The 26,095-nt window shown below is 40.0% G+C and overlaps 1 protein-coding gene across 2 annotated transcripts in view; it reads left to right on the top strand.

Annotated features, from left to right (window-relative positions):
• The window catches only part of MYRIP (myosin VIIA and Rab interacting protein), a 219,562-nt gene that overhangs the window by 27,495 nt on the left and 165,972 nt on the right, over positions 1–26,095 (top strand). For both annotated transcript variants that reach the window (XM_004676288.2, XM_012720627.1), the window contains exon 2: positions 3,580–3,723. In XM_004676288.2, coding sequence (XP_004676345.1) covers positions 3,614–3,723 — 110 coding nt within the window. In that variant the 5' untranslated portion in view covers positions 3,580–3,613. The remainder of the gene's footprint in view (positions 1–3,579; positions 3,724–26,095) is intronic.

Genomic DNA, 26,095 nt, shown 5'->3' with positions numbered 1-26,095 from the left:
GATGAAGTACACTGCTGAGGGGAGCAGCGGGCGGGTCAGGAGAGGTCTGCTGCACCATGTGGGTCAGCTCCCTGGCCAAGGATCAAACTTGTCCTGCAGTGGCTTTGTAGAGCTTCATAATGCGGGGCTTTAACCCATTGCACTACCAGGGAGAGGCCTACCTGGTTACCTTTTAAGACGTCTATGGCCTTCTTCACTTTTGTGACTTCTCACAAATGTAGTAGAGACATTTCTGCCTTTTTTTGTTCTTTTGACTTTACAGCTGTATCCATTTGCTTTTCTTTTTAAATCATCGCCTTCTTCTAAGTTTCATCTAATTCTGTAGCTTCTTATGACAATCACACTTAAAAACACAGTTAAATCAAGTAATTACATTAGAGCAGCTGATAAAGTCTGTCGTCAGGGGATGCACTAGCTGCGGTATTTCCCAGTCATTTCTTTGAATGTGAAGATGTCCCTATAATCAAAGAATGAGGTACCTGCAGAGAAATACCTGTGAGAAATACAGGGTTAAACAAAATCAGACCGAGTCTTTAACCACAGACCTTCTAGAGGCTCTGATAAGCTTCTCTGCACTGTGCATCCCCAAGAGGACAATACAGTTTGAAGCATTTCTCAAATTTATTTCACCACAGAGCTCCCCTTTCTCAGATGCTGTGGAAAGAGTAACCTGAAAAACACACATTAGGGAAATGTGATCTAATTAAATCTTGAAGTTGTATTAATTTTATCATTAATAAATTTTAAACTGTATTCTCCTTGCTCCCATCTTCTTTGGGTATGAACCAGAGAAATCCCGGATCTTAAGCCCTGGTGAGGACTGGCTTTGTGTCTTTGGAAGTTGTTCCCTTCTCCTGGACTTTTCCTCTTTTACCTTGCAATGAAAGGGTCATACCTCAGTGACCCCTGCTGAGAAAACACTGAGGCTTGTCCAACACTGAGATGCTGTTTTTTTTTTTTTTTTTGTGCTGGCAACATAATTGTGTTTATTACCAAAAAAGGAAGAAAAATTTTGACCATTTCAAAAATGGTTTTCTCCTTATTCTGTATTGTCCACTTAGAGCTACTTTATTTATATCTTTATAGAAACCATTTATCCCTCTTGAGTCCTGTTCTTTCTTTTAAGACTTGATATAATCAAAGCTGCCACTTTTGTCTTTTACTAACTGGGCGTTTTGGAATCTTATTTAAAATTCTCAGAAACCAAAAGCTAATGAAGTGAAGTGGAGGGGACAGATATGTCACCTTCTGGGAACCTCCAGAGTGCCATTATCACCTTTAATGGTTTTTTTTTTTAATGGGGTGTTTGCATTTTCCCCGTGCCCTTCCCTCTCTTCCTGTTTGCCAAGAGTGCAGACTGGCAATTTATGAAGCTTCCCCTGGCCTTTGCAGCCTAACAAGGGTGGAGTCTCACTTCTAATTTACTTCTAGACACACTGAATTCTCTCTCAGTCTGCACCCGAGCTTCTCACCTCCACCACCACATGGGCAAAGTGGATCAAAAATTTCAACAATTAGCATTAGTGGCATGAAAAAATATTTTGTTTTCAGTAATTGGAATTCCTTCTGTGATTTGTTGGTTGACTCCTGAGATTAATCTGTGCCACAGAGCCATGAGGTTCAAATTATACTACAACAGAATTTTAGGAATGAAACTATTCTGTTCTCTGTGCTGATATCATAATTCTAGAAATAAACCGGGCGCATCAGTTGTTTCTAAGTGACAACCAAGTAATAGGAACTCCTGCACCTTGCTGTCACAAGATAGAAAAAAGAGGGCTTAGCATCCTGGATCTCGAATTAAAAAACTCGAAGTCCAGAGTGCCCCTTAGGAAGCCATATGCAGAAGAGGCAGGGACTCTGAATCAGAGATACAGACACCTGCCCTTTGTCTTAGAGCATATAACTATGAACCTTGTTTTCTCATATTTAAGGGCTGGCAATGGAGTGACCGCCATGGGATTTTGTGATGGTTGAGATTATTGAAAGATGAAAATGTCTATTGCATAATAAGTGTACTGTCTGAAGTAGTAGTAGGTCTATCAAAATCATTATCATCACTATTTTTATTATCTCAGTGTATTCCTTGAACAATGTTTCAAATATTTTCTTGAACTATCATGCTTTAATTATGAAATAATGGTGCATGATGTCAAATATTTACATTAATTATGACATTAATTTTTAGTTTTATTTAGTTTAGGTTTATCTTATTTATATACTTACAAAAGACACCTTACAGACAAAAAGTGTATATAATCTGAAACTTACAATGCTAAGAAGAACCGGTAGCAGAAACAACGGCAATTCTGTCTCTCCAATAAGACAGAACAGTATTAGTAGCCTTGAGCCCCTTTGTGACTATCTGCAGTCAGATTCTGTCTTTCCCCTCAGAAGTCCCATTTTTCTCTTTATGGTTTCACCGCATTTATTCCTGCAAAAGCTGTTCTTTGGCTTTCTGTGTTTTGAACTTGAACCATATATAGGTACATGTGGCATGCTTCTCTTGTCTAAACAGAGACAAGCATGTTTCATAACCTGGCTCATTCTACTACAATGCACAAAGAATGTTGGAGGCATCTTCATCAATAAGGAAGAATTTTTAAACCACAACATTGAGACATAGAAGCATACCACATATACATAAATGTACGATGTGCATATAGTATAATTTCTTTTATATAATTTATATAAAATTCAAAAATCTAGAAAGCCAAAAAATATAATTTGGGGGATAAATATGTTACTATAAAGAGCAAGGGTTAACATGGTGGATTACATTGACTTGTTTTTGAATGTGGAGTCAGTTTTGCATTGTTTAGGTAAAATCCACTTGGTCATGATATATAATGCTTTGGAAGTCTCACTGAATTGATTTCCCTAGTATTTTATTGAGGATCTTTAGATTCATGCTTATGGTAGTCTTAAATTTTAGACAGTTTCCTGAAAATATTTGACTTCATTGTAGAACATAGCCATTCATTAAAAATGTTTCCTACATTATTTTTAGTTATCTACTGCTGGAAGGTGTTTTTGAAGTACCATCTTTCATACTGGTGAGAAAATAGCTAAATAAGATTATCATACTATATATTTTTTCCTTTTGCAAATGGGAGTTTACAGTAATTTGTAGTTTATATTTCATGGTAATGTGATTAGAACTTCAAGGGATATAGTATAGATACAATTTTTGAAAGTTGCATAATTTATTTTATTTTGCAGTTATGTGCAATATTTAGAACTTAAGTCACAGAAATTAGAATTTTGAATATTATCTTTTGGCATTTAGAGGAAATCCACACTAGGTCTCTTGTGTTTTTCATTTTGGTGAAAGGAATAATTTACCTTTTTTTCTAATTTAAGTGTTAAGATGAATGACACTAATGGATGATCAGTTGTCTGCTCTTTTTCTCTGCAGCCTTGCTGAAGTTATCTGTAAATGTCTACTGAATATGAGAACAAAACAAGACACTACTTCTTATAAATATATTTAATTCTGTTGCAATAACAAAATTGGTTGATTTTGTTCTTGTAGAGGTCTAACTTACCCTCAACTTGTGGTCTTGTTTCATTTGTCAGGTCTTATTTCATCATCTCTGTTTGATATTAAGTCATGGGGAGGAAGCTGGACCTGTCTGGTCTGACGGATGATGAAACAGAGCATGTTCTCCAGGTGGTTCAGCGGGACTTCAATCTGCGGAAAAAAGAAGAAGAACGACTGAGGTGAGATGCTTCTGTTGCTTACCTGGGACCATATGTGGACATAACTCCTGGGAGTGTTCCCTGCTGTTGGTCTTGAGTTCAAAGTCCTCATGTCAAATAGCATACAGTTACCTTTGCAGCCTTACAGAAACCCTGCCAGCATCCGTGTTGGGCTTAGTGTCAGTTCAGAAATTGGCTGTTCACACTTGTAATCACGGTTTTGATAACCTTGTAAGTTGTTAGCTTAGAATGGGTAGCGTTTATGATGGCAATGGCTATTTTGAGCTTGTTTCTCTCTTTAATTTTTCCTGTTGGCAGATGCCACTGAGAAATAACCAAAGAGCTTTGTGAACCATTCTTGGAAGAACTAGACTCAAACCTGTATGATCTTCTGTTACAACTCTCAGCTACCAGAGACTAAGAAAAATACTCTGGAAACCTGGTCCAAGGGACTGACTAGGTAGAGATGGGACCCAGTCCAGTTCCATCCTTTTCATTTTATAGAGGATACTGAGATCTGGAGAGAGGGTTTTCTGAGTCTTTTGTCGTTGGTATTACCTTTTGGGTTTTTTGTAGAAATGCTATTCCTACTCGACTGGGTCTGAATGCCTGAACTTGAAAGAAGTCAGAAGGATAAAAATGAGGTCATGCTTAGCCCACTGTGTTAGAACCAGATGGTACGTCATCATTAGCTCCCTTCATCTGTGCACCTGTTATCTCTTGGGATTTCATAGGTTTAGTAATGGCACTGTCTTCTTTCTCAGGCATGGAGCTCAAAATTCAGTCTTTATAATTCCTCTCCTGACTTGTTCCCCCGCACATCCAGGTCAGGCCCTATTGATTCTGCCTCTCACTCTCTCTCTCTCTTCCAACCCTTATGTCAATGCAACTTTCCTCACTTGTCATCCTAGTCATTGCAGTAATCTTTATGATCCTGCTGCTTCACACTTCCCAAGAGCCTGGTTGTGCCCACATCTCAGCTCCAATCATGCCCCTTCTTACTTCCCTTAAAATTGATATGGGTTGTTTTCCTTTCCTTTTCTTTCCTTACCCCTTTTCCTACTCTTCTGACTTTGTTTCAGTACATTACTTATTACCTCTTTCACCAGACTGTAAATACTGTAGTATAATCATTTTTATTCCTACTGTGGTTTTTTGTTTGTTTGTTTTGGTTCCCTAAGTTGTATATATTCAATATAAGTTTGTTAGATGGAAGATTAAAAAAAAAGCATTAATTAAATAATTAGTTAATTTAAAAAACAGGTGCAAGGAACTTTCTAACTGTTAGGTTACATGTGGGTAAATCAAGTCTTTAGACGCCCAGAGAGTTCATATTCCAAATCCACAATGACCCCAACCGCATGTGGTGACTGAATACCCAAAATGTAGCTAGTCTGAATTGAGATACACCATGAGGGTGACGGACACACCAGTTTCAAATATGTGGTACAGGCACAGTGTCTCTAAGGATTGGTATAAAGTGTAGTCAATAGGTAGATAGATGGCAGAGTGTGACCTAAATGTCCTTTGAATATACCATGATGGTCAGGTAGAAAGGGATAATGGAGCTGAAGGGTTCAGCACAATTAGGTCATTCAAGTGAATTCACAGAAAGAGAACAAAAATGTATAAAGCAGTCAGTGTGAATTGGCACTGCCATGGGTCCTCTGCACAATTCCTCCTGGTAATTTCACACAGTCGTCCCTATAGGAGGGATCCCCAGTTTACACAGAGCCACTCCAGCTCTTGAGTAACTGTGATCAAAAATCTTGTGTGCTACTTCCACTCCTGTTTCAGAATTTCATTGAAATATGTAGGTAGCTGGTTGTCCTTTTTTTTTTTTTTGTCCCCCTCTTTATGTTTATGAACAAAATACTCTTATTTTCTTGCTGTCCTTTTGTTTGTTTGATTATATTTTTGTTGGGATGTCATTGCTTTCCAACACTCAGAGGTTTAGAATCACACCTCTTCAAATATATGTCACGTCACACCCACCACCAAGACACCATAGCCCCCCCATAAGGAGCCTCATATTTACTTAATCTGCCATCTGGAGTACATTTGCCACAGTACCATATTTGCTAGTCAGGACCATGCAAGGATCCTAGGAAAGAGGCAGAGATTTAAAAAACCTCCAAGGCCCTCCCTGGTGTCACAGCGGGTTAAAGCACAGCACTAAGTAGCTATAGCCACATCAGCATGAGTTCAATCCCCACCCCGGAGGTGACCCACATGGCGCCGCAGCCCTCTCCTGACCTGCCTGCTGCTCCCTTCAGCAGTGTACTTTGTCAGTTGGCCTGTCCTGTTCCCTACTCTGTCTCTGGTGAATCCTCTCACCGCCCTTGCATCTCTGGCCTGTACCCAGTTCTGTATGCATAAATAAATAAATCTTTAAAAAAAATCCCAAAAGCTATCCCAGGGTGTCTGATGCTAGAAGTTGCTGTCAGTACCACCACAGATGCCAGCTGAGCTTCCTGTACCTTTAATGTGCACAGAAACTCAAATTCTAAGAAATGGAGTAGTTAGGTAGGATTCTGAACACTGTGGTCCTTAAATGCAGTATATGTGTCCAGTTCTACTTTTCTGCTAATTACAAACTTTTCAGGAGTTATATAATTGAGACCAGAAAAGGATGGAGAAACTTTGTGTGTTGCTGACAAATCTCATTACTGGGAGAACATGACTGATGCAGTCAGTGTTAGGGTCTAAATTTCTATACTGATTAACACATCCCTCTCCTTGAGTTTTGCGCAGACACAATATATTTAGGCCTATTCACTTTCTTGAAGGGACCAACACTAGAAGCTGGTGCCTGGAATGTTTTTAATGACATCAGTTATGGCAGAAAAAAAGTCTTATGGAGGCAGTAAAGCCTGGACTAGAGGAAGAACACTAAGTGCAGCTTCCTGGGCTGTAGACAGACTAACAGAACTTCACCATGCACTGGTTTGGGTAGGGAGGAGGGGGGAGTGGCTAGGCCTCATTAAGTGGGTACCAAGTGTTCCCCATGTTACTCAGAGCCAGAAGGCTCAGCATGAGTTGGAGCGCACTGGTCTCCCCAGGGTAACTCCTAGAGGCCAGGGCCCTGGACTTGTCCATGTCCCTCCTCCTCTGGGCTGTCTGTTGGACATTTGGTTTCTTGTTATTCTCATCTCTCTATCTGTTTTCCTGTGTGTCAGGCAGACTAAATTTGAAGAACCTTTTCTTCTTGACTTTTGCAGTGTAGCTTGTCATGATGTTCTATTAATGTCTGTTCAGATAAATTGATTAATTTATTAAAATAAGTAAATAGAATGTGATCTGGTGATGGAGAGGGTTTGTGTCCACAACTCTTTCAGATGCTTTTGCAAAGTTCCCAGACCCCTGCATCTGGGTGGTGACTGTGTCGGGAAGGGCTTGTCTCACTACCAGGCTGAGGCTCTTATGCCTTCCAAGTTCTTGCTTGCTGTGGGGACCTGGGAAGCTCCTGCTGAGACATGCATCACAGGCTAGAGGGAGCCCATTCTCTAAGACATTAAATGGGCATCTGATGACCCCAGAGGATGATGTGTGAGAAAGAAATCAACTTGGTTGGCTTTATTTGTTATAGCAACATAGTCTCATATTACTTTGACTGTTACAGTTCCTGAGTACTCAAACATTGCCCAGCCCTTGATTTTGCAACTGGAGAAAGAGGCTGGAAGGGCATTAGGCACCTAGTGGTCCCCATGCCTAAACACCTGGTCTTCTGCTTCTAGTCTCTCATGCACTAGAAGACCCTGTGGAAAGACTCCCAAACATATACACTGTCATCATAGTTTATAGCCTATGATTTCATACTGTCAGGCACAATTACAAGGTGGTTTTTAAAAATGACTTGTTAATAGTGGGGTACTCTAGTGTTCAAATTGAGTCTTGCAGGTGTTTGTGAGTTAGCCACAGCCTCTGAAACTTCTCATTTAATACGCACTGGCCAGCAGCTAGTTAGCAGCTGGACAACTTCCAACAATTCCCTGGTGCTCTAATGGACATGTTCGGGGTGGGGGGGAGCAGAGGTGCGACTTTGATGAAATTGTTTCCTGTGACTTCAACTGGCCACTAATTGTCAGCGTTTGCTGACCAGGCAGTGTGCTTACACCTGCCAAGGACTGCTGGGCCAGGCGAGGCCTGGGCCTGGGGAAGGGAGAGGCCTGGGCCCCGGGAAGGGGAGAGGGAGAGTGTATGGCAGAGCATGTCCTTGCCTAGTCTTTTCCTAAGAGGCTTGGCTCCAAAAATCTAGCTGCGGTACCTTAGGAATCTTTTCTCCTGTGTTCAGGAAGGGGACTGAAAGCACCTGAGCCTATTTCTGTTGTCTTAATGATGTCTCTGGTGACATGCCCTGCACCCTGCCACCAAGGGGGTGGGAGGCAATCCTTCCTCCTCCACCAGTCAGGTGATATATTATGAGGAAAAAAATAAGGGATTCCAGGGAGTAGGGAAGAACCACTGCCGGGAAGCAAAGCAGCTCTCAAAGGCAGAAATAATTTGTCTTTCTCATCTGTTAAACAGAAACTCCTTTGAGGATTAAGCACCATTTTTTTTTCAAGTAAAAAGAACATAGTCCTTTTAATAAAATGAGTTGGAGATCTTTCTTCATTCAAAATTCATTTTCATTTTAAACAAATTAAAATTTTATTAGAAGAACTTAATTTTTCAAGAAGTTTCTATTTCAAAAAGTAAAATGCCATTGTTGTCACTCTTCTTTGTTTGGGCGCTTAAATTGATCTAATGAATTAACAAACACTCCTGCTTAAGTCCTGCATCACCTTGACTTTCCTCTTTGGATTGCCCCGGGGCTTGTGAAATAGCACAGAATGCACCTGTCTGCCCCTTCTCAGCCTTTGTAGGTCTCAAATCCACACCAACCCTGTGGCATTCCCTTTTCCCATGAAGGACTCTGCTTCCTCAGAGGTGGGTGCTGCAAGGCAGGAATTCTGTCCTTTGTATTGGAAACCCAGCAGCCAACTAGTACCCCTGTAGGCCCCTGAAGTAGGAGAGCCCAGAGCAGGGGCTCCTGATGGTCTGACCCAGCTCTGTCTGAGAGTCACTTTGTGATGGGGAATGTCCAGTAGGAGGCAGGGAAGGAGATGTCCAGTGAGAGTCTGGAGCCTGAAGTGGGCAGGTATGGAACAAAAGGCTAGAAGGAAATCTCCTGTTTTATATTATTAGTATGTGTTAATAATAAATTAAAGGTCAAATATGTTAAATCAAGGCTTTTGGCTATTGTTCGTGTGCCTCAAACTCATTTATTGAATGTCAGGCACCTCCTGGGTGAATGTGAAGGGAGTGAAACAGCAGAGTGAGGTGGGGGGGGGGCTCACAAATTAAATAAGGGCCTTAGTTAACCCTTGAGGAAAAGTCCAGAAAGTGGGCTAAGTCTGAGATGAGTCTTGAGAATGCTATAGAGAATGTGAAATAAAAACATTAAGGCAGACCATGGGAATAAGGTCATTGGTAACATAAAATCTTATTACCACATATTTTCTTTGGGGGTCTGCTTTTAGGAATGGTGAAGGGAGTCTGATGCTGCAAATGTGCTTGTAATGTAGGGAAAACCCAGGAACTATACTAATGCTCTATTTACTTTTAATTATTTACTTAATTTAGGACGGTTGCTAGTCTAGATCCTAGATACATTCATCTCATAGTCCCATAATCTTTAATAACAATTTTCTATCAGTTCCTTTTGTGGTCTAAGTACCTGGCCTTATTTACTTTTCCACTGCAAATGTCAGAGGCTCCGCTCTGCTGAGTTCTGATAAAGCCTTTGTGGCACTAATTCTTGGCCTGACCTTCATGCCTCTGACCTCTGGCTGCAGAAGGTATTTCTTCAGCAGTAGGTGTGCATAGAGTCCAGAGCTTGAAGGAGAGTAAGGAGGAAAATTTCTGCAGGTGGTAAAGGCAGTTTTCTCCACTTATAATAATTCATGCAGGTCCGAGGTCATTTGGCCAGAAGTGGTCTGAAGCACAGAGGAGGTGAGCACAGTGAACAGCGTGGACATAGGGTTCCTCCTTTTTCTTCCTCTATCTAATATGCTTTTGGAATGACAGCTTCCCTGTTCTCATGGGCAGGTTTACCTGGTTGGTAAATTAAATAATTGCAGTTATCTTTAAATTTTCCTAATGGTTGGTAATTTAAAATGTTTTTCTGGTTGGAGTTCATTGAAAGCTAGCACATCCAGTTATGATATTAGAATATTCTCTACATGCAGAAAGAAATGCTGGTGTTTGTTTCACAGCTGATGCCTCATTATTCAGATTTTTGACATCACTCTTCATTTTGTACGTTCACATTTGCTGATCCACCGTGTCCAGGGGATACTCTCAGCCGCTAGGAATTTTTTTTCTTACTGCAGACTCCGTGGCCTTTTATTTAGGGAGGTCGTTATAAACCTTTCTTATTCCCTTGCACACCTTCTGTGGGAACTGGCAGGCGGCTTCTGTTTCTTTCTGGTTATAGAAATAAAATATGTCTGTATGAAGTGGAAAATGCATCAGTGGGCCAATGAAGAGTGGATTTCTGAGAAAATTGTGTGTTCTTCTTTGACAGCCTAAATTCAAAGGGAAGCCTTTTATTATTATTACTTTTATTATTTTTTAAATAAAATTTATACATTTAAATATAATTTACATCATTGTTCATCATTGTTTATTTTCTCCTCTCAGGTATAGTCCCCATAGAATTCCCAGCACCAGTTCACCTGTGCACCATCACCACCGTTCCCTGTGCTCTCCCACCCCGTTCTTTTATTTATTTATTTTTAATTTTTTAAAAAATATATTCATTGCATCACCCTTCATTTTTGTACAATGTATGGTTTTCCCGTGAAATTCTCACCTCCAGGTCACCCGTACCCCGTCACCATTGTCCCTCGTGCTCGTCCCAGCCCGGTCCTGGTCCTTCTGCCTCTTCTCCCTACACAATGTCTCTGATCTATAGTTGCCTGATGATGTTGAGTAACTAATAACATAAAAATCCGCTGTTCTTTTAAATACAAAGTAGAAACACTGAACACAAGCAGGAACCCAGCAGGACTAACTAACCTTTAGCACAGGACTGAGAGTGTTTGTTTTCTCCTAGAGAAACATTTCTGCCTCAAAGGTGATTTCCAAAGTCTTGTATATTGCAGCCCATGGTTAGGCAGAGCCTCCCTCTTGGGCTGTTTGCACAAATCACGTAGGCCCCTGCCCATCTGCCCCTTCACGTTGCAGTACTCTGTGCTAATATTTTATTAAAGGCCCCAAGATTGCTGATCAGCTCAAAGCTCACCAGGCACAGAGCTGGTTCTGTGCTATTATAAGCATGGCAGAGGATGCCTCTGATCGGAACTTTCCTTGGTCATTAAAAGCCTCTCTTTTAATGATGGGAAGGCTGTCCCTAGAGCCAACAGAACCAAACCATGGTTTTGAGAGAGAATATACGAGAATAGATGATGGACTTTTAGAGCAAAAGTAGATCTTAGAAGTCAGGCCTGAAGTCAAGTGTAACCTGCTCATTTGTCAAATGAAGACTGTAAGCCCCCAGGAATTAAACATGTTACATCAAGCAGCACAGCTAATGAGCACGGGGCCTCCACTCTGTTTTCTCAGTTGTGACAGTATGTCTCTTGTTTAGCTTTCATTTTCCACTGCAGCTGAGTATTCACTTAAATGTCAAGAGATAGACAACCCTCCCTGCCCCCAGTACTATTAGTGAGGGAATAGTTAAACTCACTGTATTGCTTATGTGAAACTTTTAAAATAAATTTGTCTTGGAAGACTTTGGATTTTGAAAAAATGAAAAGTAAATTTGCATCCTATGTTCTGAAATTTACACATATTCATGCGAGGTAGTGTAACCCAACTTTATATATACTGTAAAAATGTTGACAGCTGACTGATTTCTGCTACCAAGAAGACAGAACAGGTGTACATCTCCTTGTTCTTTCCACTAAGTAAAACTAAAAGCTCTGGACACTATATTTGAGACAAATATAAGAGGTGGGTAGGAGGCAGATTAACTAACCACCGTGGGAAGTGAAGATTGACACAGTGGTGAGTTACTTTTCAGGTGCTGAAAGGAAAGAACCATAAGCCTAGAACGTAATACTTGGTGAAAATACCCTTAGGGAATGCAGGGGAAATCAAGCCATTCAAAGATGAAGAAAAGCTAAAAATATGTTACTAATAGACCTTTGCTAAAAGACCTTGCTAAACAAAGTTTTCTGAACAGAAGTCATGGAAAAACTTAGAACATCAGAAAAGGAGATTTGACAAGCAAAAATATGAAAAATAGGTTCCTCTTTATCTTTTCTTAAATACACTTTAAAAATTATGTTTGGCAATTGGAGCAAAACTTGTAACATTGATTGATGTCACTTTAGGTATATAGAGGAAATATTTAAAACAATAGTATCATAAACAGGGTAAAGGGCTTAATAAATGACCATATATCCATATAGAAGGTAATAAGTTTTGTGTAAATAACATTTGTTATATCATCTAATCACTGAAAGAACTATACAAAGAATGCAACCTAACATATCTTATGAACTCAAAAAGAAATTCTAAAAATATGTTCGAGTCACCCAGAGCTGAGTGGCACAAAGAAATAGAGCAATGGAAGACAGAATTAATGAAAAAGTAATAGATTTAGGTCCAACCATATATCAGTAACTATAGGCATACCTCATATTATTGTGCTTTGCAATATTGCACTTTGAAGATACTGCCTTTTTTTTTTTTTTTAAATGAATCAAAAGTTTGTGGCAGTCCTGGGTCAAGCACGTCTATGGACAGGATTTCTCCAACAGCACTTTGTGTTTCTATGTCATATGTTGGTAATTCTCACACTATTTCAAATAGTTCCGTTACTGTATCTGTTATAGTAATCAGTAATCAGTGATCCTTGCTAGTAGTATGATTGTTTTGGGGTGCCATTAACTCAGGTCATGCGACTCCTGAATGAATAAATTTTGTGTGTGTTCTGACTGTTCTATCAACTGACCTTTTCCCCAACTCTGTCCCTCTTTGGGGGCCTCCCTATTCCTGAGACACAGCAATATTAAATTAGGTCAACTAATAATCCATGGTGGCCTCTAAATGTTCAAGTGAAGAATGTTCAAGGAAGAATTGCACATTTTTTAATTTAAATAAAAAACTAGAAATATTATAGTGAGGAAGGCATATCAAAAGCCAGTATAGAATGAAAGTTTTTGTGCAACAAAACAAGTTGTGAATACTGAGGGAAAGTTCTTGAAGAAAATTAAAAGTACTACTCCAGTGAACACAGACATGAAAGAGACAGCTTTATTGCTGGTAAGGAGAAAGCTTCAGTGATTTGGATAGAAGATCAAACCAGCCACAACATTCTTTTATGCCAGAGCCTAATGCAGAGCAAAGTTCTAACTCTCTTTAATTCTGTGAAGGCTGATGGAGGTGAGAATGCTGCAGAAGAAATGTTTGAAGCTAGCAGAGGCTGGTTAATGAGGCTTAAGCAAATAATCTTTCTCAATAACATAAAAGTACAAGGTGAAACAAGTGTTGATGTAGAAGATGCATCAAATTACCCAGAAAATTTTGCTACAATTGTTGACAAAGGTGGCCACACTAAACAACACATTTCAGTGTACATGAAATAGCCTCTGTTTGGAAGGGGCCATCTAACATTGTCATACTGGGAAGTCAGTGTCTGACTTCAAAGCTTCAAATGATAGAATGACTCTTTTTTGTGTGTGTGATTACAAGATTTTCAGAATGACTCTTTTTAGGGGCTAGTACAGCTTGAACTTGAAGCCGTTTCTCATTTACCATTTTGAAAATCCTAGGCCCTCATGAATGATGTTAAATCTGTTTTGCTTGTGCTCTGTAAATGGAACAACAAATACTGATAACAGCACACCTGTTTATATCAGTGTACCGAATATTTAACACCCACTGTTGAGAAATACTTCTCAGCAAAAGGTTCCTTTTAAAACATTTCTGCTCATTGACAATATGCTTCGTCATGCAAGGGCTCTGCTGGAGATGAAAAATTAATGTTGTTTTCATGCCTGCTAATACAACATCACTTCTGAAGTCTGTGAATCAAGGCACCATTTCAACTTTCAAATCTTACTATTTAAGAAATATATTTCATGTGGCTGTAGCTGTCATAGATGGCTATGTTTGCACAAAGTCCTTTGAAAACCTTCTTGGGAGGATCCCCTGTATTCTAGAGGCCATTAAGATCATGCTGATTCACACGAGGAGTCAGAATAGCAGCTCTAATATGAGTTTGGATGAAGTTGATTCCAACCTTTTTGGATAACAACTGAATGGTGCTAAGAGAATTTAGAGCAAGCAACATACACGTTGAAAAGAGGAAATGTCTGATTGATAATTTAAGCTCCCACCTGGAGAAGCTAGAGAGAGAAGAGTAAAAGAAACCCAAAATAACTTAAAAGAAGGAAATAATAAGTGAAATAAAAAGTAAAATCAATGATGTTGAAAATAGAAAAACAAGAGAAAATGAATTAAACAAAAACTGGGCCTTTGAAAAGTTTTTTAAAAGTTGGCAAACTTTCAGTAAGACTGCCAAAAAACAAAAAACAAAAAAACCCAGAGAAAATGCAAACGACCGGTATCAGGAACAACACAGAAGGTAGTAGTGTAGACCCTATAGACATTTACAGAATGATAATTAATACTATGAATATCTCTACAAACATAAATTCGACAGCTTGATGAATTGAACTGTTTCTTGGAAAGCTCAAACTACCATGACTCACTCAATATGGAATAGAGAATTTCATTAAAAAATACATATGTAAGCCCTCCCTGGTGGCACAGTGGCTTAGGATGCAGCACTGCAAGTGAGCCGTAGCTGCTATCAGTGCAAGTTTGATCCCCGGCCCCGAAGGTGATCCATTTGGTGCAGTAGACCTCTCCTGACCCACCCACTGCTCCCCTCAGCAGTGTACTTAGTCAGTCTGCATGTTCTGCTCCCCACTGTGTCTCGGGTAAATCCTCTCACCGCCCCTGCACCTCTGGCCTAAATCTTTTAAAAAGCATACGTGATTTGCATATGAAGTTTAAAGTTACATTCACATGAATTATAATTATGATGTATAGACCAAAGTTTACACAGGATAGAACCTACAGCCACTCTAGCACTGCTCTAGAATAAATGACCTTCTGACTAACTAGATGAATCTAGAAGCAGCAATGTGGGCAAGCTTTCTAATTTCTTAACTTTCTAATTTCTTGTCTAGCTGCTCATCGTTGCAAAGTTTACAGCTGAGCATTTAGAATCCTTTAGTGTAGAGGTTGGCAAACCATGGACCCACGGGCCAAACCATCTGTTTGTGCAGTGAAGTTTTATTGGAGCTCTAGAGAGCAGCAGCAGAACCATGTGGAACTTGTTAGAAGTGCAATTTGTCAGGAATTCTGGGGGTGATAATTAGCGATGTGCTTTATAACAGGGCCTCCAGAAAAGTTTGAGAACCACTGGAATATACTATCACTCCCCTACCCTATACTGGCTAATGCTGTGATTTGACTGTACTTGGTACATTTGACTTCACTGGAGAATTTTGGGTGCAGTTCAAAAAGGTGATGCTGTGACCATACACCAGATTCTTGAAAGTACAGGCTATCATCTCCCAGGAAAGGAGGTATATGGACCACTAACTGCAGCATGATGTGTGAAGTCTTTGCAGGGACTCACGAGCTTTGCGAGCTAGAGCCAGAGTAAAGAAGAGGCAGGAATGATGCACTACTTTCCAGGTCTACCCTCAGATCATGCTTGATAAACAGGCTTTAAGAAGCAGGATGAACAAGCACCCTGCCCAAGTAGAAGAGGGGCTTCTAGAGCCCAGACCAGGAGGAGCTGGAGGAGAGCTGGACCACCACAGAACAGGCAGCTACAAATAGCTCTGGTAAGAAAAGCTCTATTCCAGAGGGAACAGAGGGCAATGACCTGTCTTCTTTTGCCTGCCTCAGTGTGCTGCACTGCAGAGCCTGGCAAGGTGCTTCAGGATGCCCAGAGTCTGGCTCCGGAGTGCAGAGAAGATTGGGGAAGACTCAGATAGAGAACAGCTGTGTCTGAGTTATTCTTTAAAATATAGTCTTCATCCTCATATCACACATGATCAGATGTCACTTAAAGATGGAGTTATCTTCTGAGAAATGCATTCACTAGGTGATTCCATCCTTTGGAGAACACATTAGCAATGAAATTGTTTGCGTAGGCACTGTGAAAAGCAAAAACACATGAGGTTAAATCTAACACAAGGCAGACTGAGAGTGTTGCCCGGAGCAGAGGCGAATAGGTACTGTCCGGGTGGCCTGTGATGTCACTAGGCATTAGGGATTTCCAGGCCAACAATGTCATCGTGCGTGTGGTCCTTTTTGTTACTGTCTGAGGTAGGCATTATTGTCCTCAATTTACAGCTGAGCCCGGGGAAGTCACTGGCTCAAAGCACCCGGCTCCACACTGGCGTTCTTGCTCAGCTCTGCTGCCTCTCCAAGTCTTAACACTTGCGTACCACACTCCAGCCCAGATTAATTCATTTGGTGCTTCCAGTCCTTGAGTCTTAGATTTTATAGCAAACAGGAGATTGTGGGAGGCCTGTTCCTCAACTTCCCATGACAAGGTGCTTTCATCTCCCTATGAAAAACTAGCAATTAGGCTGAGGTGTTAGCAGTTTGCACGTGCTGTACACAAGGCCAACGTAGATGTAAAAGAGAAATTTGAGACCTGCTGCACCTTCTGTCCATGCACACTGCTCCTTTCCTGGTGTTCACCATTTAGAATGAACAAGGGCTCGAAAGACAGCTTGAAAAGGTCATCACAGACCAGACCTGTCCTTTCTCTCCACCCGCTCCTTGTCAGATCACTGCTGGCTGGACTGACTGCAGCTGTGTTCCAGTCCACCCAGCCCAAGGATTCCTTTCACAACGAGGACGTTTCAGAGCAGGTGTTTCTATCTGGCTGCCGCCTAGTAACAACAGCCTGACTCTGCTGTGTTCATCTTCCAAAGACAGCTGCCTCTAGCATTCTTGGGGCAAGAGGCTTGTTTGCAGAGGCTGGCATGTTGCTCTTAGAGAGAAACAACTTTTTCTTACAAGGTCATGGTCTTTGGTACTTTATCTTTGTATAGGCCCTTTGTTTTCCTGATTTTGAGAAGGAAAAACATGTTAGCATTCCCAGTGCCTTTTCTGTGCTAGGATTCCCTGAGCATCATCTCAGCCTCTGTATTGGGGTTCAGACATAGCCCTGCTCTTTATTCCATGTCAAGTCAGATTCTGTGTGCTCAGGAGCTGTTATCAATCAGGGCAGTTGGAATTTGTTCAGTGGCATTTAATCTGGCCTTCCTTTGCACCAGGCCTTCATGTAAATGCCCAGTTATAAGGGAGCTAACAAAAGGGATCTAGTAAGACCCATAAAATGACAGGAAGTCTGAAAGATATGACTTAATAAGAAAAAGGAAGACAACTAGTGACAGATTAACTGGTAAATTACAGCCACCGCTGACTTCCATTTTCAAAACAAGGGTGAGTTTTGTTTAACAGTAGTGAGAGCTTTTACTTTCCCTGAATTATAAGAAAGGGAAATTAGCCTCCATATATATATATATATATATATATATATATATATATATATATATATGGCATGGACTTTGGAAGGAGGAGAGATAATTTAGAGCAATAGTGAATTAAATCATAGGTAGAACTGTAAAGGCAGAAGAGAAGAGGGTGAAATGAGGAGAGAATTAAGGATAAGCGTCTGAAGAAGCAGCTGCCAGACAGCTATAACTGAACTGTAGGCTTCTTGTCCAGGGCCAGCTTGGCATCAGCCTTGAAACTAAACACACCTGTGTAACCAGCATCGAATCAAGAAACAGAACTTGCCCAGTTTCCAGAAGCCTCTCTGAGCCCTTCTAGTCACTACCACTCAAGGATAAATCCAATCTGTACTGCCAGTGGTACCATCAATTCTTCCCATTTTCCCATTTTTAACGATCAAAATAATATAATGTATCTTTTTCTGAACTTGGCTTCTTGTGTTTAGTATTTTTTTAGATTCAACCACATGTTACATGTGGTTATAGCTCACTGCTCTGTAGTTTTCAATGTGTTGCTGCATTCCACTATCTACCTGGGAGCTGGAAACTGTAGTTTGGACCTGTTACAGATCCTTTTGTTGGGATCATCTGTTTTGAGGTGACTATATGGATGCATTGCTGTTATGTATGCCTAGGAGTAGAGATTCTGGGTCACAAGGTATGCCTCTGTGTTAGCTAGCATAGATAGTGCATAGTTTTCTAAAGCAGATATACACTTACCAATAGCATGGAAGAGTTCCAGTTATTCCATGAAAACCCCATGTTCACCCAAACTTGGTATTTCCTGTCTTATATTCACGTTTTATTAGGTGCTGATACAACAGACATTATGGCAGGCGGAGGCGCTTAGCATTCTGTGTCTCCCAGGTGGTGAAGGTAGAGTTTGAACCACCTCAGTTGGCTCCCAAGACCATGCTAGTCCCACTACTTTATCTTCCCTTCCTCATAGGAGATGCTCCATTTCCTGAGAAAAACCACTGTCACCCTGATCAGACACCATACTGTTACCTTAATTGATCTTTGTGGGCCCCTATATCCCATATTTGAACAAAATCTATAACTGAGCTATTAGGTTATTGAGTCAATTTAAAGGTGTAATTTCTGGGCCTGGGAAAGCTTCAACTTGTCCCAAAATCTCAGTTTGGCTTCAGATTTAGCATTTCAAATTCCATCAATGAATTTCCTAATGATCCACAAAATCAGCTCACTTTTGGTTCATCAGTTTGTCTTCTCTGGTCAACCTCTGAAGATAGAAGCCAGTTTCATTAGATGGCAGGAAAAAGAGCAGCGAGCTCACTGGGACTTTCTGGAATGGGCAGCATTCTGGCATGACCCAGCCCCTTCTGCTGATGTTCATGGCGACTGCAGCAATATGGGAAATAGGTAAGGAGAGGTTAAAAGGAAAGCAGGAAATAAAATGTTATAACCTCTGGAAGAACATTTAATAAAATACACACACGGACCTGAATGCGTGTGAAAATTAGAAAATGAAAGAGCTAAGAGTGATTGTCTTGGGTTGATAGAATAGTGTGTGTGTTTATACTCTTGCACTTTACAGAATTTTGGCAAATTACATTAGTCTTGTAAAGAAAAAATATAAAATTTATAACCCCTGTAAAGATACTTTTCCTCGCATATTTTGGCTACTTACATTTGAGAAAAATGACAGAATTATCATTTTGAAGCTCTGGAGTTATGTTTAAAAAGTCACAGAGCTATGATGTTATGCTTACTGGCAGGATAATACAACAAAATGAATAATAGTTCTCAGCCAATGTTCCAGTGAGGACATTGCAATGAGTAAATCTATGTTACCATATGCATGTAGTGGAAACCTGCATTTCCCCTATAATGACCCTTCTCGCACTAAAGTGCCAAACTCATCCGTTTTGCTTTCTACTTATCCCTTAACTCCCTCAACCCTTCTGTATATCTCCATCCTTGGCACACACACAGAGTGTATATACATATACATACATACATACATACATACATATATATATATATATGCATATGTGCCTAGCATAGACATTTTTCAAAAGTGAACTGACATTTTATAGTTTCCTCCAACTTAATAATATATTAAGCAGTGTCCTGTGTCATTAGGTACGACTGTATTATATTGTACGCTAATATGTCTCATGTCGTATCACATGTGTCACATCACCATCATGGCATATAAATTTATCTTTAATTGCTTCTTGCTGTTATTTGGGCTATTTATGATTTTTATAAAGTAGACAATGCTGCAATGAGGATCCTCATCCATCATGGAATTTTGTCATTCTCTTCCATGTTTTATTCCTTAAAGTTATCCTTAAAAATAGAATGATTAACTCAACTGCATGAAATAAAACTCTTCCAGGCTACTGAGACTCACCAGAGTTGGTTTTCACTGGGTTGTGCCAGACCCCACCCAGTGTCTGCTCACTGGTGAAACCTTCCCTGTTAGACTGTCCTGCAACCATGGACAGCATCCAAGTGAACACACCCAGCGTTGCGTTCTCTATGGCAAGGAATCTGTTTACCATTGATTAAACAAATAGAGCTGAGCTCCCTGTAAGATATAATGGTGTAGCAGCCCTGTGGACTTAGTACCTCTCTGTTCACTGAAAATAGGAAATGTGCATTAAGTGCAGGTCAGAATAACAAAGGAGAACCTTGCCACTGGAGTTTCCTTTGATTTCACTCTGTCGGCATACTCCCCTTCTAAGAAACAGTCAGCTCTTGACACATTGTGCCAGGAGAACAATTTTGTTAGGCATCATCAGCTGAGAGCTGAACCCTGTTGAAACCCCTGTATCTTATGCATATCCTAGGAATTGGCATTGATCATCTAGACCTGACATGTCAGATTTGGAAATTTTATAGATCTTCTATAATTTTGTAGAAATTAGCAAATTTTCCTTTTCTTTTAGCTATACCAATTTAATCAGCAAGTATAGTTTTTAAAAAATTATGTGAGATACTGGTTTGCTCCGGGACAGTTTTCCAGCCGTGATGATGATGGAGTAGGAGCACTCTTTTAGTGCTGATGACCTTAACACATGTCCTAGGGATTCCTTGAGGGCATGGATATGAACATGACTGAAACCATGTTTAGGCTTATGAAATCATTTTAATGCTCTAGAAATTTCCTCTTTTGATTTTGGACATCATTGCTCTGATGGCTGACCTTAATGTATGACAGCACTCTCATTTGTTCTGCATTTTCTTAAACCCTTCCTTTCTTTCTTTCTTCTTTTTAAATATTTATTTATGCATACAGAACTGGGGTACAGGCCAGAGGTGCGGGGGCAATGAGAGGCTTCACCTGAGACAGAGTGAGGAGCAGAACAGGCAGATCAACAAAGTGCACTGCTGAGGGAGACAGCGGGCAGGTCAGGAGAGGTCTGCCGCGCCATGTGGATCACCTCAGGAGCAGGTGGGGATCGAACTTATGCTGAATTGGCTTTAGCTTCTTAGAGCTGTGCTTTAACCCGCTGTGCCACCAGGGAGGGCCCTAGCCTACCTTTCTATTTAGTATTAACATTTTATGGTGGCCCCATTCAATGTGAAAAACAATTGCCAGACACCTTACTGTTGTTTCCTGCCCCTTTTGCCAGAAAGAGGCCTTGTTTTAAGAAGGAGCCTTTCGGGTTGGTGTGGAAGTGGCTGTCCTGTGTAGGGAGAAAGCTCTCAGCTGATGATGCTGACCTGGTGGGATGGGGTAGTGTGAGTCTTCTTATAGCAGGGCCTTTACCTGATGCATGAAGCTTGATGACAGTTCTCCTTCCTTGAGTTGCCTAGTAGACTACCATTGTCCTATGAGATCAGTGCATTTCCCTGGACTTAGGTCTTAATTAACTTTGCTACTGCTTAATCATTATAAGCCCTGTTTAATATCCAGGCAGTGCTAGAAAGTGCCGGCTGGGATTTCTTTTACTAGCAATAACATAAGGCTCTTTGGAACCTGTTAAATCAATTCTCATTAGACTGATTCATAGACCAAGAGTTCATCAGCTTCTCCTGCTTGGCATTTAGATGGGTTTTGTAGAGATGCTCCAATTTCATGTACTCTGAACTTGGATTGTTTCATTATGTCCTAAATTGGCGACATTTTGCAGTAAAAGTGTGTGCTGTAGTATTCGTGTATTTTAGAGAAAAATAGAGAGGGCCAGGATAGTTTGGTGCATAAATGAGGGGTTGTGTGACTGCTCATAATCTCAAACAGCCCCACAAAAATAAACAGAAGCATAAAAACTAGGGACGGAAATTTGAAAGTGCCATGCTCTGTGCTTTTGAACCATTAAAAACTATGCCTAGGGCCTTTTCTGGTGGCACAATGTGTTAAAGCACACTGTGAACTATAGCAGCCACTGCAGCGTGGGTTCCATCTTGGCCAGGGGTGACTCACATGGCACAGCAGACCTCTCCTGTCTTGCTGCTCCCCTCAGCAGTGTACTTGGTCAACCTGCCTGTTCTGCTCCCCACTCTGTCTGTAGTGAATCCTCTCACCCCCCGCACCTCTGACTTGTACCCCAATTCTGTATGTATAAATAAATAAAAATCTTTAAAAAAAATGCCTAGCCTAGTGGAAGCATAAATTATTTACCTTATGGAGAGCAATTTGGTTGTTACTATCAAAATAGCAAATGCATACATACATAATACCAGTGATTGAATTTCTAAGAATTATCCCACAAATATACTTCATATATTTGAAGTGACATGTTTGGAGTTATAATTGTGTCATTGTTTAAAACATAGACAAATAAGTTATTGGGAAGATAAACTATGCTACACTGGATAATGTAATACTCTGTTGCAAAAACCAAGAGGGAAGTTCTTGACTGATAGGTGAAGAGCTCTAAGATGTGCTAAGCAAATAAGGTTCAACACAACAGGGTGATACAATTTCATTTAAAAGGAACAAAAAATATTTATTGTATTTTTATTTATCTGTTTCTGTATGTATGTATGTATTTATTTAACTTCCTAGTTTATATTCCACAGTATAGGATTTCTCCCACAGTTGGTGACCATGGTTTTTCCACCACCAAAGTGCCAGCAGTCAATCATATTCCACCTTACTCTTTAACCCACACACTCTATTCTCCCACATACCCTCTGCCCAGAATGTCTTAGAGTTTGAAGAAAAAAATTAAGTATTCAGGAAGAGGAAGACAAATAGAGAAGGGAAAGAAGGTCTGGGAGAGATGGAGAGAGGCTGTGCATAAGAAATAAATAAAGTGGTAAAATACACCACTTTGTTTGACTGTGGGAGGGGAAATGAGACAAGCAAAGGATGGAATTAAGGGGAAGATCTTGTAGTGTAAACCCTCTGTACTTTCTAAATTGGAACTACAAAATCTTGAAACATTTCTAAGTGGAGTACAAAAAAATCATTAACGTCCTAATTGTGTGATGTTATATAAATCAACAAGGCAGAAATTGGACATATCTTCCAGTCCTCAACTTTAGAAACTTAGATATTCAGAAATTCAGAATTGCTTAAAATTGTTCAATTAAAAATTTAATCAAAATAGAGACTTCAGATAAAGAGAAAATGAACTAGAAATTAAGTGGTGAATAATTAAACTTTTAAATCTTGATGTAATATTTAATATTTGTTCTTATGGTGGCACAACATAATATGACATCAAAAATATTTTTCAAGAGAGAAGAAACCATAAAAATCACCAATAATCTGAATATGAAATCATAATCTTGCTTTTGTTGAGGGCAAGAAGAGGAAGACAAATAATATAGGCAAATCTTTACCTATTGCTTTGTTCTCTATGGTGATAGAGAAAATAGGATAAAATGGTTTAAAAATATACAAGTAATTGTTTAAAAAAGATAGTATATGTTTCTGGATGACCAGAGGAAGAAAAAGAAGTAGAGGAGATTTGATCCCTAGATAGGGCTGGTAGGAGAGTCAAGGAAACCACAAGAAAACACAAGATAAAATAACACAAGACGGTCACATTTATCCCAGTAAAGGTAAACCTGCCAGTCATTTATTAAAAAACAGAGACCTTCAAGTTTCATAAAAAAGCAGATCTATGCTATTAGCAAAGACCTACCTGAACAAAATAAACATACCTCAGCACTGCAAGTGAGCTGCAGCTGCTTCCGTGAGAATTGGATCCCCACCCGAGGGGTTACCACATGGCGCGGCAGACCTCTCCTGTCCCCACTGCTGCTCCCCTCAGCAGTGTACTTTGTCAATCTGCCTTTCCTGCTCCCAACTCTGTCTCTGGTGAATCGTCTCACTGCCCCTGCACCTCTGGCCTGTACCCCAGTTCTGTATGCATACATAAATAAATCTTTAAAAAATTTTAATCTAATTTCAAAAACAAAATTAATACATCTTTTTTTTTATTACAAAAGTTTATTTTTACATCATTTTGTACATTTTTTTCCATCTCAATTGTAATCCCCGCGGGCTTCCCATCACCAAGTCACCCATGTGCCATCACCATAATCCCATGCATTTCCCTCCCCCCACCCCATTTTTGATCCCATTCCCCACTCCACCCCCACAAAATGTCTCTGGTATATGGTTGTTCATTATTTTTGTTATTTTCTCGCCTGGTCCATTATACTCCTGCTATGAGTGAAACCATCCGGTATTTTTCTTTCTCTTTCTGACTTATCTCACTAAGCATGATCTTTTCCAGCTCCATCCAAGTTGCTGCAAAAGACATGTGTTTCTCTTTTTTGGTTGCTGAGTAATATTCCATTGTACATATGTACCACATCTTTTTTATCCAGTCATCTACTTTTGGGCACTTGGGCTGCTTCCATGTTTTTCCAATTGTAAATAAAGCAGCAATAAACATGGGGGTACAAGTATCTTTTTCAATCAGTGTTTTTGTGTCTTTTGGGTAGATACCTAGGAGTGGGATTGCTGGGTTGTAGGGAAGCTCCATGTTTAGCAGTTTGAGGAACCTCCAAACAGTTTTCCATAGTGGTTGTACTAGTTTGCATTCCCACCAGCAGTGCAGGAGAGTTCCCTCTTTTTTTTTTTTTTTTAAAGAAGTGAACTTTGTAGTGGCAGAATTGTAAGAGAGCTCCATGTCTTCTGACTGCCCTCCCTGAGGTAAAGGCCTGGTCAGAGAGCCTCTCTAGGAGGGTGTTCCCACCAATGTCTGGAAGACCGCAGGGACCTATGTCCTGCAAGTGTCAGGAAATGAATTGTGCTCATACCCAGGCTCCTGATCCACAGAAACTGTGAGATAATAAAAATAGTGGCAATCACTACCACTGTTGGTAGTGATTGGTTACAAAGCAATTGAAGATTAATCCACATACACGAAATCTAAAGAAAAGCAAGGTTGGGATGTTATTATCAAATGCCAGATCAATTAGAATTCAAAAGCAAGAAGCATTAAATGAGACAAAGAGGCTTTCTAATGTAAAAAGTAATAACATATAAAGTAAACTGCGTTATGTATGGCTAAGATAACTTCAGATTCTACTTTTAATAAGACAATTTAAATAGACACTCAGCAGGAGATAGTAACGTGGCTAAATGCTTGTAACTGTCCAACAGGTCAAGTACCCATGGACTGAGAAGTGTTTGGGTTTAATTTGTCTTGCTTGAATGACGCTTATAGGCTGAGTGATGGCCTTCTTGGTGCACTGTGCTGTGGGAGACCCAAAAACTTATGGCTGACTCAGTACAAGGAAACATCCCAGTAGCTTCTGATTTCCTGGAAAAGGGAAGCACTTGCTGAACTTGAGCGATTCCTGTGTTGACTTCACCCCTAGGCTGAGCAGGCTATTCCTGCAAGAGTCAACAAAAGGCTTCTACACTCAGGGTTCTCAGTCCCCTGTTGGACATGCTGCTCCCATGTCCCTGTGGTTGAGCATGAAACCACGCCAGCTCTCTAGGACAGACAGGGGCCTGAGCACAAGGGGCTATCTTAAAACCATGTTTTACTGATTCTTCGAGCCCTTGGGTGGCCTTTGAAGGTTATCACCGCAATTTGCCTTGCCCTACCACAACTCCTCATCAGGTAGATGAAGGATCAGCTCAGGGAAGGCCAGGTAGACCTGTGATTACATACAGAGCTTAAATACAAACTCTGAGTCTCTGGACCTGCAAATACAATATAATGGAAATAAGTGACATTTCATAATCTATAGAGGCTCTATAGACCTCCTTCCTCCTCCTCCCAAAATGTATGGAACACTTAAGAATTTAGTTATATATTAGGCCAGCACTTTTTGAAGACTCGTCCAGTTATATAAAATAGGCAATGCAGAGTCTATTTTCTTGGATCACAAAAGAATAGAACTAAAATTTAGTCCATGAAGTATAGACAAAAGAAGTTCTCTTCTGAATAATTCTGCAGTTTCTAAATGTTGTTTAGAAAATATTGTTAATAATAATGCTCTGTGGCGTGCAGCCAGGCCTGTAAGAGAAAGTCTTTCATTTCAATGATTTCATTATTAAGCAATTAAATATAGAAATAATTAAACTAGGGGATTCAAAGGCTAGGAAAACAGTAATAAAAGTTAAACAAGGTAATAAGAGAAAGGAATGAATCAAATAAAAAAGCAGAAATTAATGATTTATAAGACAGAAGGAAAGAGTAGGATTATCAAATTGATATACAGTTAGTTTACTGCCAGAAAAGAAAAAAATAAAATGCTAAAAACAATATCCCCAACAAGACTATCCAAGAAAAGTATTCAGACAGGATGGAGTGAGGAAAGCTAATCAGAATTGCAGAAGAAAGGCAATATTTGAAGAGATATTGACTGGGAATTTTCAACAATTGATAAGAGGCACCCAT

The sequence above is a fragment of the Condylura cristata genome, unplaced genomic scaffold (genome assembly GCF_000260355.1).
Source record: "Condylura cristata isolate star-nosed mole 26May11 unplaced genomic scaffold, ConCri1.0 scaffold00004, whole genome shotgun sequence".
Classification (NCBI taxonomy): Eukaryota; Metazoa; Chordata; class Mammalia; order Eulipotyphla; family Talpidae; genus Condylura; species Condylura cristata.
The sequence above is the reverse complement of the archived record's forward strand: the minus strand, read 5'-3'. Positions and strand labels throughout refer to the sequence as shown.